Below are 14213 nucleotides of genomic sequence, written 5' to 3' on the forward strand. Positions count from 1 at the left end.
ATCGATTGTATGATCATTTTAATGCGAGGTTATTGTGTGATAGTAAACTGGTAACAAGATTTTTACCTTTTATAATAAACCATGACTAGTTTCAAAGCACTTTCACTGCAGCTTTGATGCGAAGTACACTAGGCCTAGCAACACTGGGCAAACACTGCACTGCTACGGCACTTGAGCCTGGCAGGTGGCGCGTCGCCACAAGGAAGCACACCGCTAGATTGGGTGCTCCACATTATAGTATTTTGTGCTGCATAACGTTTTGTCCTTTCTGGTGCAAGCACTGAGTGCATAAGACAAGCTAGCAGTGCTGCGGCACCGCATGTTTGCTGTTCCAGGCGGACTCTGCACGCAGGACGACTCGTGCGTAGCCATGCAGGCAGCAATGGTCCATCAGCTCCCTGCATAATGTCCCATATAGGCAAAATTATGCACTCATGAAGCAATGCTGTTGGCTGCCTTTTTATTTTTTTCAAAATTACCAGCGGCCAAGTTGGGGGTACGACCCTTAGACAAGTATATACGGTACTATCAAGTGTGACTGAGTGATCTGCCTACCCAGCTTCAGTTTGTCAGGGTTGCACAAAACAATCTTTAGTATTTAAGCACACCATATTCTAGAAAGACACAATCTCAAGTCGCCCACAGAGGTCAGAGTCCTCATTCTAACCAATTGTGTGCGTGTGAAAAGGCAACTCGTGCACTCCAATGTGACGGTTCACACTCTGCTTTCCTTCCTAACAACAGTGGTGGCATCTCCCTGAAGCCACCGCTTAACATGGACAAGATGCGGGCGGACATGTCGGGTGCTGCTTGTGTGGTTGCCACCTTCGCTGCTGTGGCTGCCCTCAAGCTGCCCGTGAAGATGATTGGTGAGTCCTGGCTGCTGCTCTGTCTATGATCCCATTTATCCCATACTGTTGGTGATCCCATTGGTCTCATACTATTGATGATCCCATTGATCCCACACTATTGGCAAGTTCCACTGGTTGATGCGGAGCAGCTTTCTTTTTGCTCCGCAGCAGTGAATGCATGTTTGAATTATCGAATTCCCTGCTGCAGTGGCACAGTTCAGCTCAGTTCAGGTCAGTGGCTCAGTGAGCGCTCAACAATTCAGCTCAAGGACACGAGTTCAATACCGGCTGCGGCAACCGCATTTCTACAGGGGCGAAACGCAAGGCACCCATATGCTTTACGATGTTAAGGGGGGACGCGGCCCTTGAAAACCGAAAAATCACGAAAAAGTCGATTTTTGGAAAAGTGAATATTTTGACAGCTTGTGTCATAAACTACCTGTTCTGCAAATATCAACGCCTAATTCGCCGTGAAAGTACTTCAAATTAAATATTGAACAAGCCGCGGCAGCCGCTGAGCTGCGAGAAAGCGCCGAAAATACCCCAACTTCGAGCGCATGTCGTTCCTTAGCCAGCGAACCGCGCGCCGCCATCTTGGTCTTGTTTTGTTCGTGAATTCTTGCTCTTTTTTTGCCTCTTCTGACGACCGCTGCGGCAGCATGGTGGAAGCGTGGCTCGCTTGTTATTGGGGCCCTCAAAGCGCCTTTCGAGCTTCCCGCGTTGTAAATGTGAGGCTGCGATTGGGCGAAGGGCGCTCTCCTCGAGAACGCGGGGGATCGCGTGGCCGCTATTGGCTGCTGCACGCGCTGACGAGGCGGTCCCCTTTCGGCGGCGGCCGGCGCATCGTCTGCACTGGCTGCCATGGCTCTTTCCTTTTCTCGTTGTTGGCAGTCTTTGTGGTTTGTGTGCTCTCTTCACATTTCGCCAAGTTTGTGTTCGCTGTTGTCACCGTCTTTACGATATCTCGCCGTGCCATCCGAACAGTTTCCTGCAGACTGTTGCGCGGTCAGTCACGATGCGTCCAACAAAGCGAAAGACGCTACATGCGTTCGGTGCGCGGAAGCGTGCTATAAAGTTGGTTCGTGCGGCGAAGCGTGCCACCAACAGCCACTGTGTCAATGCTTCCAGCCGCGTAGCTCCTTCGGTGCAAGAAAGCGTTGCTTCGGCACGCCTTGTGTACCGAACTCTTCAACCTCGGCGATTGTGGCCTCCAGTTCTGGTCTGGAATCTACCCCGAAGTGTGACAACGCGTTGCGCGTTGTTCACTTGGAAACGCATTTCCTGAGGTGCGAGGAGATCGAGGCTGCGGATGCACATTGTGCTGTTGTTCAAGAAAGACTTGGCGTCAAGCCAGTGACACAACGGAAGTTTGAAGCGATGACGCCCGATCCCAGATCTGCCACCGCTACAAGTGAAGGTGCGAAATTTTGCTTTCTGCAAATGGATACCCTAAGCGACCTGCTCTCTAGCACCTTGTGCAAGCATTGCCTTGCGCCTGGATTGACCGTTCAAGAAGGCACCCAGCTTGGACTGGCAACAAAGCTTGAACTGATGTGCCCACATTGTGGGATGGTTGCAAGCTCGTAGAACTCCCAACGCCAGAATGAAGCAATGGCCTTTGAAGTGAACATACGAGCCGTTATGGCAATGAAGCAGATTGGCAAGGGCCAGACAGCTCTCAACGAGTTCTGGGCAACGATGAATGTATCTCACAGAGGGCTTCATCATAGCACATTCCAGAAGCACCTGAAGAAGACATTCAGGGACAGAGAGATCCAGTGCATGGACAAGTTCTACGCCGAATCAGCTGCTGCAGTGAAGGAGGTCTACAAGGAGATGGACCCAAGCTTTTGCAGAGACATCACTGTAGCATATGATGGAACTTGGCATAAGCGTGGCCACGCATCCCACATTGGAGTTGGGGCGGTGATTGAGTACCATACAGGCCTCATCATGGATGCTGTGGTTCTGTCTAACCAGTGCCTTGGTTGTCAAGTAGGACCAAAACCTGGAGATGCAGGTTACTCAAGCTGGCATGAGCGTCATGTTTTCCACAAAAACACTGATGCTAAATCCGGGAGGATGGAAGTAGAAGCAGCTTTGATTCTTTTCAACCGTTCAGTCTCAAAGCACAACCTGCGTTACACAATGCTTGCTTCTGATGGAGACAGTGCCACCTTCTCAGCCCTTGTGGAAGAGAACGTCTACGGGCTAGTCCCCATTGTTAAAGAAGAGTGCCTCAACCACGTCCAAAAGAGGATGGGCACGGCACTGCGGAACCTTGTGCAAAAAAGTGAAAAGTCACTGGGAGGGAACGGCAGGCTGACAAAGGCTCTCATTGATAAACTGACAGACTATTATGGCTGGGCCCTGAGAAACAACTCCAACGATGTGGCTGCAATGCAGCGTGCAGTGATGGCATCGTACTACCATGTCACATCAACTGAAGAGGAGCCTCGCCATGACTTCTGCCCAGAGGGTGCCAACTCGTGGTGCCGTCATAAGGTTGCCGAGGCAAGTGATTCACCACAGCCAAAGCACAAGTACAGCCTCCCAGGCTACGTCACTGAGGCTATGCTGCCTGTTTACCAGCGCCTCTCGCAGGCTTCTCTTCTGCAGCGCTGCCTGGGTGCAAAGACGCAAAATGCGTCCGAGTCTTTCCACTCTGTCCTATGGTCCCTGATGCCAAAGGAGCAGCTCGCATCTTTGATCGTTGTGCAGACAGCACTGCATGAAGCAGTGCTGAGATATAATGCTGGTTGTCAAAGGGCCACCAAAGAAATCTCTGTCAGTGGGGCTCACACCTGGCCACCTAGCCATCCAGCGAGCTGCAGAAAAAGATGCCCTGCGCATGGACAAGGCCGAGAAAAGGAATCGGGTGAAGAATGAGAGGCGGCAAAGGAAAAAAGTGCGCAAGGACACCACCAGCTATTCTGCAGGGTCATTTTAGACCTTGGAATAGGTTTGAAACTTTCTCGAGGGCCATGTTTAGAAATGACTTTTTTCCTGGTGTGGCTGCTCATCCTGACTGCATTTTGGGAACCACTTATCGGATTTCCATGGTCTTTTTTTTATTTCGTACCTGAATAAATTTATGAGGGCAAGACAAGCCCATTTTTTCAAGTTATTGTATCTGAAATTTGTCATAAGCAATTAAAATTTACCTAATGAAGGTCTAATTAGTGACACTAAATTCAGTGCTGTGCTAAAATTTTTCAGCAAGGAAATTCAGCAAAAGGGCCTTTTCTTGCCCTGCAGTACCTATCTAGAAATAACCATAATGAATTTCACAGTGACAGTGCTGTTTTCAAATTCACCAGGCCTGGAATAAGGGACCTATGTGAACCATTTTGATATACTCCCGTAACTTTAGAACCAGTGTGCACAGCTTCATGAAACTTGGTATTTCTTCAAATGATTGTGTTCTGAGCCTACCCTAAAAATTTCATTCAGATATCTCTAGAAACAAGAAAGCTGGTGTTCTCGCAACCTTCGAGGGCTTCTTTCTCAGAATGTATTTTCTGCCTGGCGTGGCTGCTCATTCTGGCTGCTGCTCGGGAACTGCTTATCGGATTTCCATGGGGTTTTTCTTATTCCGTACCTGAATAAATTTATGAGGGCAAGACAAGCCCGCTTTTTCAAGTTATTGTGTCTGAAATTTGTCATAAGCAATTAGAATTTGCCTAATGAAGGTCTAATTGGCAACATTTAATTCAGTGCTGTGCTAAACTTTTCCAGCAAGGAAATTTAGAAAAAGGGCTCTGTCTTGCCCTGGTGCACCTATCCAGGAATGACCACAATGAATTTCACAGTGGCAACACTATTTTCAAATTCGCTAAGCCTGGAATAAGCGACCTATGTGAACCACATTGATATACTCCTGTCACTTGAGTACCGGTGCCCACAGCTTCATGAAATTTGGTAGTTCTTCAAGTTGTTATGCTGTGAGCCTACCCTGAAAATATCATTCAGATATATCAAGAAACAAAAAAGTTGGTGTTGAAGGGTAGCCTCCCCCCTTAATGCACGTTAAAGAACCCCAGGTAGTTAAAAATAATTCGGACCTCTGCACTATGGCATCCCTTAAAGCCCAGGGCGTACCTCGCGGTGCGTACCGCACGATTAGCGATCAGGATTTCGGTGATGCGAGGGCCGTGCACCCCCGCTCACTGCTCGCAGCGTTTACCTCGCGGTGCATACCGCGTGATTAGCTATCGCGCTTCGGGCGATGTGAGGGCCGCGCCCAGTGCTTGAGGGTGCAATCGCGGCTCCCGTGTTCATATCATCAGATGTGGCGTGGGAGAGAGAGTTCGGAACATCCGGAATTCCGCAAGTTGTGCACAATGCACTCCGGCCGGGGGAATTTTACGAATTCATATCATCGCGAAATTCGTATCAACCGTGTTCGTATCACCGAGATTCTACTGTACCTGGCTAAAAAGTACCTGGCGTAATTCGGCCTCCAAGTACTAAAAAGTTATCTGTTTCACACCTACGAAGACTGATCGGCGCGAAATGTGGCAGAACTTTGCACCCGTCACTTCTCATGATCAATGTCCCCGATGGCTGCCATCTTGGTTTTGTTTGAAAACTGGGTGCCTTCCCCACATCCTGGTGTTACTTACTGCTGTGAAATATTTTTGGAACATCTGAATTCTGCTGTTTTTTGAGGCCTCTACAACGATTTCCGAATGGCTGGCGCACGCGTTTCAAATGTGATTTTCTCTGCTTCGTGTTTTTTGCTAACTTGACAAGCCTTATGGAAATATTTCTTAAGTTTTTATGGTACAGCTTCTATTAATCTTATATCGTTAAATTCAGAAAGAAATAAACTTTGGAGCGATGCTTTTTTTTGGCTGAGTCGAACATTAGAAATTTTGTGTGCCGTAATGTCATCTAACTAGATTTCATAATTTTGGTGCTTGGACATAATTGAACATTTTTATATGATGTACCTCAAAAACAGTGTAATAAGCATAGCTACAGATGGCAGGTCTTTGGCTACAGCCCTATTTCAATCGAAACCAAAAAATGTAGACAGTATCTAAACGACTCATAAGCATATAGCTAATTAGGCTTCAGTTACTTTAGCATATTATGGGAAATATTTGAGGTGTATTGAAACTAATCACGTTTTTGAAAACAGGAAGGAGAAGCACATGTGTGCACTTAATTTCATTGTGTTATCTGTAATAATAAAAATTTTAATTGCAAGGCCTGCGTTTCCCCTTAACTGGTGCGAGACTTGCAGCGTCTTGACTAGCAAGCATCCTATGCCATAGACTTACTTGGGGGTCGGGCGGGTGTGCACTCGCAGTTCTAATTACCCTGTATGCTCACATAATGAACCTCCCTCCCTACTTTTCTCATTGAGTAATTACTTCTTTTTTTAAAGTGTCAGCTTTTTGCAGCGCTTCCATAGTTTTCGCGCCATCCACAGCGCAGATGTGGGAAGCACGCCAAAGTGCTGCTTGCTGGTAACATCCCGGCATGTTTGTTTATCATCTGACAAGAGCTTCTGTAATTGGGGAATTGGCAGAGAGCCAAGACGTTCTGCACCCTTGGCGGAAACGGTCGTGGCTTGCTCGGTGCTCTGCAGCGTGCCTGGCTGCGCCACTGTATGCTTGTAATTAGAAAGCTGATGAGCGCTTGAGCATCGGAGGAGAGCATAGCAGTTTAATTCGGAACACTATAAAACATCCTGTACACTGAACTGCTATGATTTGGCGAACTCAAGATCTGGAGTGAAAATGCCTCACCCCTCGCTACAGTTAAGACTTAAAACATTCGCATTACACACTTGTGACCGTCCTCTGAGTTTTTTTTTATCCTCATGTAAAAAACGCATAGCCAACTGTGAGGGCCTGTGTTCAGCATGTTCGCTTTATCTTCTATCACAGAATCGTCAGATTGCTTCGTGATACAGCAAGCAGCTTTCAAAGTGAACGATGCTAAACACCGGTGACACGAACGGACACATGAAATTTAGACTGTTCCGAAAAAAATTGCGCTTAATCTTTTTTTCCCACGTAATGAACCATCGCCCAATTTGATCTCAAATCCTGTAGAAAAATAGTGGGCTCATTACGTGAGTATATGCGGTATCTGGATTCCCAAATTGACAGTGTCGAATTAACAAGGCTTACAGTATTTTGATTTTGCTGTCATTCTTTTGTCTTGTCTCTTTCTGGAAAGGATGAGACAGAAGGGCAGAGGTATCGAGGCTGTCGTTGTGGGAACCATATGTGTTGGAGCTGTGTGTTGTGTCACTGCTAATGTGTGAAAGTATTTTCCTAATGCTCCTCCGTGTTTTTCTTTTGTGCAGTACCCATGTATGACTGACTGTCCCAACAGCATGCACTCTTGATTTATGATGTGACTGCAGTGACACTGTTTGGAGTGTGGTAGTGTCATGCCGTGGCAGATCCTGTAGCCACTTGTGGCCCTGGCTGTTATATCTGTGCTTCGGAAAGGAAGCAGCAGCTGCGAGGGCAATGCTGTTTCGCGCAGGTCTGACCCCGCTCTGTGAAAACCTGCCCAGTGGCAAGGCCACCAAGCCAGGCGATGTGGTCACTGCCATGAACGGCACCACCATCCAGGTGAAGTGCACACCTCACCTACCTGTTACCCGTGTGTCTTGTGTGTAGCAGCTGTCGGTGCTCTTGTAGTTTCAATGAGATGTTCTGGTAGTGTTGTGTGGTAGTGGTGTCATGCAGTGAAATTCCTTGTTAACTGTCTCGTTTTCCTGGGGAAATTACTTTTTCTTTCTTTTTTGATTCCTTTCTACAGTGAAAATAGAGCAGGAGCTAAAGGCGCAAGGCCTGACAGAGGCTCCTGCCGCAGGTAGCAATTTCAGCAGAATGGACAAAATACATCATGGTGGTAATACTAAAAATACATTGTGGATATATACAGTACAAAGGTGTACAAATATGCAAAAAAAATGTTCATTTCATATGCAAATTGCATGAAAAGTGATCACATTATTAATAAAACACAAGTTATATGTATATTACTTACATACGTTCAAATGAACATAGTGGCACCTAAAAGAAAAAATGTACTATATGTATACGTACATACATATAAAGAATACACAACATGGCATCTCATATAGCACAGAAAATATTAAATATACATATATACATTGTTTATGATAGTCATGGTGGATGGCACTATTAAGAAAAGAGATGGGTGGTTTGATAGGTTTAGGCAGAATTTTTTTTCTACAAAACTTGTTAGGTGTAAAAAAATACGAAGTGCAAGAAAATGGTACAAGTAGAATGTGCCTCCTGAAGATATTTATGTCAACACAAATACTTGGTACATTTTGCCGAAAAAAATAACCCAACACAAAAAAGTTGAAAAATTAAGAAAAAATATATTTACAAGACAGTATCTCTTTGAGAAAAGTATTGAAAATTTCTAGAATGTAAAAATTGTTTAAAATTTGTGTAGCAACTAGTAAAAAAATGCACATATTGTGCGAATAAATACAGTACATCTTGAAGGCTTAGTTCATTGGTGACTTATTCTCCATTGTGAATGAGTTTCGTATATCTGACATTGGTCAGCATCTTGTCACCCCTATCAATCCTCTTTGACCCTACTTTTTTTTCCTGTTTGTGTGCGTGTGGCAGATGGCTACATTTGAATACGTGCCTTATAGTCTGTATATCGTATCCAGTGTTGTATCTGTGGGAAACTGTTGTGCATGTGCATATTTCTTTTTGTATGTGACTATTTATTATTGTATGAACTTTATGTGTAACATCCCTCCCTGTAATGACCCTCGACTGAGGGTTGACAGTATTTCTAAATAAATAAAATAAATAATGACGCCTGCCTAATTTGGACTATGCAGGTGGACAACACTGATGCCGAAGGCCGGCTCGTCCTGGCTGATGCACTCTGCTATGCGGACACCTTCAACCCTAAGGTGGTCGTCGACATTGCCACCCTCACTGGTAGGCATGTCTTACTGGCATGAGAATTTATATTGGGGGTGCAGCACTAACACTGTGTGTGAGTTTGTGTTGCTACTCGAAAGTGCGCATAACATTTGTTGTGAAGGCGCAAGCCTATTCTGCGCTTTGCAGCGATCTCGATCTTTTAATCATCAGATCAAAAAATTACAGTAAAAGCTCATTACTTCAAACTCGAAGGGGACCAAAAAATTGTTCGAATTATGCGAAGTTCGAATTATCGAATGGGTGCTAGAATGAGTGGTCATTGCTCCCCGCCACGCGGGCAGAATCCGAAGCAGTCACACCTAGCCCCGTTATCACGAGCTAGGCGCCACTACATGTTTGTGGTGGGCGATTCTGGGAATTAAATTCATGCGGTTCTATTGGCAAATCAAATAAATTGATCAGCCAGTTATGGGCCAGAAAAAATTACTAGAATGCATTTGCGTCAGCAACGAGCTTTAGTACTGGACCATAGGACACTATTTAAGCTCCAAAACATGTTAATTTACGGGGAAGGGTTGTCAAAATCAAAAGTAATCAGTGGTGTGCATTTGCTTGCGTTTTTTCTGCCGAGACTCCATCAGCATCCTCTGCAGTTTGCCCAAGAGCTCCAGCGCAGCGCCCAAGCTCTCATTGGCAGAGAAGTAGCGTGCTGCAACATCGAGCGCCGATGCTACTTCACATGCACTTGGCGGCGGCATATGCTTGTCGCTGCAATCAGACTCATCACTATCAGCTGAGCTCACCGCATGTGAGCCCTGTGTTGTCTGCTGAGAGCATGTAGCCTCAAGTATATCGGTGTAACTCAAGGGCTCCGTCTCCACACTGCTGTCCACATAGCTCGCGGCACCACAAACGCATCACTGTGGTGCCCGAACCGCCATACTGCGTTGTGTACACCATGTGATCGCGACCCAGAGACTGCGGCACAACGAAAACCTGGAACGGCTTGCGCCGAAGCGTGCCAAAGCATCGGCGGTGCAGGCGAGTGCTTCAGCAACGAAAACCTGTTTCAGCGTGCACTGGAGAGCGGGCTCTGCGAGCCTCATGTGCTCGGCTTTTCTCCTTTCCATTATTTTACATCTCTAGTAAATTTACAGCGCATTGTACTCGCTACGGTTTAACTTTATCTACAAAGAATGGTGTCAACCAGGGGCTCCTAGTTTGAATTAACCGTAGCGGATGCCACCTTGTTCGAATTATCGGGAGTTTTCTCCCATTGAAATACACAGGGCTGTGGCAGGGCCCAGACGTCAGTTTGAATCAACCGTAAGTTCGAATTAACCGAGTTCGAATTAACGAGCTTTTACTTTAATAGGGTGCCCTTCACGCACAATATGCTGGACATTGCTTCCTATGTTGATCAAGCATGTTTGTCATAACGAGCTCCTCATTGTGTACCCTTGTCTGCTGAATAGTTTAACGAGGGTGTCAGTTCTGGCAGTCTTGATGCCACAGGTAGCATAAGAGGGTTCTTGCATAGCTTCCACCCTTGCCGTTCAGTCATGTTGCACGTGTCAATTCGGTGATGTAGGACTTACTACATCCACCGCTATGGACGAGGGTGGTGACGGTGAGCACTCTCAAGCTTAGTCAACTTAAATACCACTGAAAGTATAAGATTGGACAGCCATTCTACTTTGTAACAAATTATCTTTTAATCAAATCATTGCACTATTAATTTCTCATTTATAACATTGCTAGTTAAAAATAAAAATAAAAATTCCCCTCTGCTTCTTGGTTTTGGCGACTGTTGTTTTCCTTTATATGTATATCATTCATGGGGTGGTAGTCATGTTGCACAGAAACCGCTAACTGTGCTGCTTGCTCCAGGTGCAATAGGGTTTTCGGTGGTGCTCTCTGTTGTTAGCATTGTTGACTACAGAATTTGAGAATACTGTATAAACTCGTGTAAGGGCTGCACTTTTTATTTTAAAATCGGGAGTGAATTTTGTAGGTGCAGTCCATACAGGAATGAAAAGAAAAAATATCCCCATATTTTTTTTTCTCACTTAGCTAGTTCTAAACGGGGGGGTGTGCCACTTACATGGGTGCGGCCCTTACACGAGATTGTGCGGCATGTGTACATGCGGAGGGTGCAAGGAATGTTACTTGTCTTGTTGGGTTCTTCTGGTTAAACCTGCTTTTGGTTCGAAGCAACGAATGCTCCAGTTCGCCAAGAATGTCTGGAGAGCCAGACTTAGCTCGCTGCATTAACTGTAAAATTAGCACGGGTATCTTAAGTGGCGCTTGTCTGCTGAAGGAAACATTTTGAGAAAAGGTTGAGGCATTTCATACAATTTGCTGGGGCAGCCTGCATCGTTAGGCTTTTTCAGCTTTGGCATGTCAGAAATAGCAGAAGTGGCATGTGTGTTAAGGGGAAACGTGGCTTTCAGGAAAAGTGTTTTTATTTTATGATGCATTTGCATGAAATATTTTGAGCACATTAGAAATAATTATATGACTACACTCTCAAAGAATTTCACTGTTCTAGTTCCAGAAAATTTCCTTCTAGTATTTATTTTTTGTCTGAATCTTGTGAAAAGGCTGCAGAGTTAAGAAAATGTGGCACGAAGACTGTGTTCCCAATTGTGTATATTCCTAATTGTGTAATTGTGTGTAAATAATTGTGTTCCTAATGGTGTGCTACAGGTCAACACATTCTTAAATTATTTTTTTTCTGCATTACTCAAACATCGGTTTTTGAATTTTCGCAATGCAATGTCTATTGACATATCTAGAGTGAGAAGAATATTTGATACAAGAAATTTGAAATTCACAAATGTGAAAAACAAAGAATGTCTTGACCTGCGTTGTGGTCCTAGCAGTGCAACAAACGAATGGGGTCAAAATAGGTAAAACAGTTGCGAAAAAATCTGCTCCGCAACATAATGTATCTACTCGAACCTAGGCTGGCCTTAATTCTAAGTAGATACCTGAAAGTTGAAGCCCAAAAAAATATTGCCGCTAATATTTGCAGTGTTTGTTCGTTTTTCAAATCTGCCGCGACACCACCTTATCGCTTTGTTTGCGACGCAAGACGCGACTAGATTTATCTCGATTGATCGATGCCAGGCAAAGCTGATTCTACATTGTTCCGGAATGTTCTAGTAACTTTGCGCCCTTTATCTCGAATGTTCGCTATCAGCTTTAAATTGAGCACGGCCGACAGCGGCGGGCATTCTTTTCGACGACCGCCGAGCACACTTGTCGCTTCGCCGCCGCCGAGTGATTCAGTCCATTTTGGGTGCAAGTCAGCCCAATAAACAGTTCTTTTAGAAGACCCTTTCGTCCGTCTTCATCGCTGCTTCGACTGCCGTCACCACTACGTGACATCTGGTGGTGGTGTGGGGTAGCAGCGTCTTTTCGCTGTCTGGTGCGGTCCGGCAGTTTCCCGAACTCAGGCTCCTCTCCCTGGAGACGTCGGCTGGCTCGCTGAGCTGCTGGCTCGTCCTCGGGTGCGAAGCGCTCAGGGCTGGCTTCACGACTTGAAGGGGGCGTCCGGAACATGGAAGGCTACCCAGCACCTCCACCAGAACAGACAAGACCAGATCCGCAATCTGCTTCAAAACTACAGTGAGTGCTTTTCAACATCGCCGAAGGTGCGACAGACGCCAATTGCCAAGCATCGCATTATAACGGATCAACACGTCCGACCTCTCCGTCAAAGCCCCTACCGTGTGTCTCCGCGAGAACGACAAGCCATCCGGGACCAAGTCGAAGAAATGCTTCGCGACGACGTCATCCAGCCTTCAAACAGCCCATGGGCGGCACCGGTTGTTCTAGTAAGAAAGAAAGACGGCGCACTTCGATTCTGCGTGGATTACCGCCGCTTGAACAACATAACAAAGAAGGACGTCTACCCCCTCCCCCGCATCGACGACACACTGGACCGCCTCTGCAACGCCAAATATTTCTCATCGATGGACCTCAAGAGCGGCTACTGGCAAATTGAGGTCGACGAAAGAGATCGCGAGAAGACAGCATTCATAACTCCAGATGGGCTGTTTGAGTTCAAGGTGATGCCATTTGGTCTCTGTTCCGCACCAGCGACGTTTCAGCGAGTAATGGATACAGTGCTGGCAGGCCTGAAGTGGCAGATTTGTCTGGTATATTTAGATGACGTCGTTGTCTTCGCCTCGAACTTTGAAGAGCACCTCAAAAGACTTCGAACAGTACTAGACGCAATCAAGTCGTCTGGCCTAACCTTGAAAGCAGAGAAATGCCACTTTGCCTACGAAGAGCTGCTGTTTCTAGGCCACATCGTTAGCAAGGAAGGAGTACGCCCAGACCCGCAGAAAACAGCTGCTATTGAACAATTTCAACCGCCGGCCGATAAGAAAGCAGTGCGCAGATTTCTCGGACTATGCGCATATTACCGACGATTTGTGAAAAACTTTTCGCGCATCGCCGAGCCCCTGACCCAACTGACGAAGGCAGACGTGCCGTTTAAATGGGAAGCGCCGCAAGCAGAAGCCTTCAAGGAACTTCAGCGTCGTTTACAGTCCCCACCGATCCTTGCGCATTTTGATGAAAACGCCGATACTGAAGTTCATACCGACGCAAGCAGCGTGGGACTAGGCGCCGTTCTCGTTCAAAAAAGTGACGGGCTGGAGAAGGTCATCGCATACGCTAGCCGTTCCCTTTCCAAGGCCGAGGCTAACTATTCGACCACTGAGAAGGAGTGCCTTGCCATCATCTGGGCTACGTCGAAATTCCGCCCCTACCTCTACGGACGGCCGTTCAAGGTGGTCAGCGACCACCACGCGCTCTGCTGGCTTGCCAATTTGAAGGATCCATCTGGCCGACTCGCTCGATGGAGTCTGCGTCTCCAGGAGTTTGACGTCACCGTCGTTTACAAGTCCGGACGCAAGCACACTGACGCCGATTGCCTCTCACGAGCCCCTGTAGATGCACCGCCGCTGGACGGCGATGAGGACGCCTTCCTGGGACCCATCAGCGCAAGCTTTTTTGCTCAGCAGCAACGCTCGGACCCCAACCTAAAAGGCCTCATCGAGTACCTGGAAGGCAAGGTTTCTTCACCCCCCGCTTCATTCAAGCGAGGACTGTCTTCTTTCTGTGTGCAGAATGAGGTCCTTGTGAAGAAGAACTTTACAGCGAACAAAACAGCCTACCTCCTTGTTGTACCTACTTGTCTCCGTGAAGAAGTTCTACAGGCTTCACACGACGAGCCGACAGCTGGACATCTCTGGTTTACTCGCACCCTCCGCCGCATTCAAGACAAGTATTACTGGCCCCGACTGTCTGCCGATGTCGCACACTATGTGAAAACATGCCGAGATTGTCAGCGACGAAAGACTCCTCCCACACGACCAGCAGGATTTCTGAACCCCGTTGAACCTCCCTCAAGACCCTTTCAGCAGATTGGCAT

General features: G+C 46.6%; 1 protein-coding gene, 1 long non-coding RNA gene and 1 pseudogene across 2 annotated transcripts in view; 2 read left to right on the plus strand and 1 right to left on the minus strand.

The window, feature by feature from the left end:
* The window catches only part of LOC144132447 (cytosol aminopeptidase-like), a 59962-nt gene that overhangs the window by 28924 nt on the left and 16825 nt on the right, over positions 1 to 14213 (plus strand). The window contains exons 9-11 of the mRNA XM_077664860.1: positions 745 to 869; positions 7362 to 7450; positions 8716 to 8818. Coding sequence (XP_077520986.1) covers positions 745 to 869; positions 7362 to 7450; positions 8716 to 8818 — 317 coding nt within the window. The remainder of the gene's footprint in view (positions 1 to 744; positions 870 to 7361; positions 7451 to 8715; positions 8819 to 14213) is intronic.
* Positions 1 to 14213, minus strand: part of LOC144132450 (uncharacterized) — a 70019-nt gene that overhangs the window by 23456 nt on the left and 32350 nt on the right. The gene's annotated exons all lie outside the window — the stretch shown is intronic.
* LOC144132448 (uncharacterized) lies at positions 2295 to 4076 on the plus strand (annotated as a pseudogene).

The sequence above is a fragment of the Amblyomma americanum genome, chromosome 5 (genome assembly GCF_052857255.1).
Source record: "Amblyomma americanum isolate KBUSLIRL-KWMA chromosome 5, ASM5285725v1, whole genome shotgun sequence".
NCBI classification, from domain to species: Eukaryota; Metazoa; Arthropoda; class Arachnida; order Ixodida; family Ixodidae; genus Amblyomma; species Amblyomma americanum.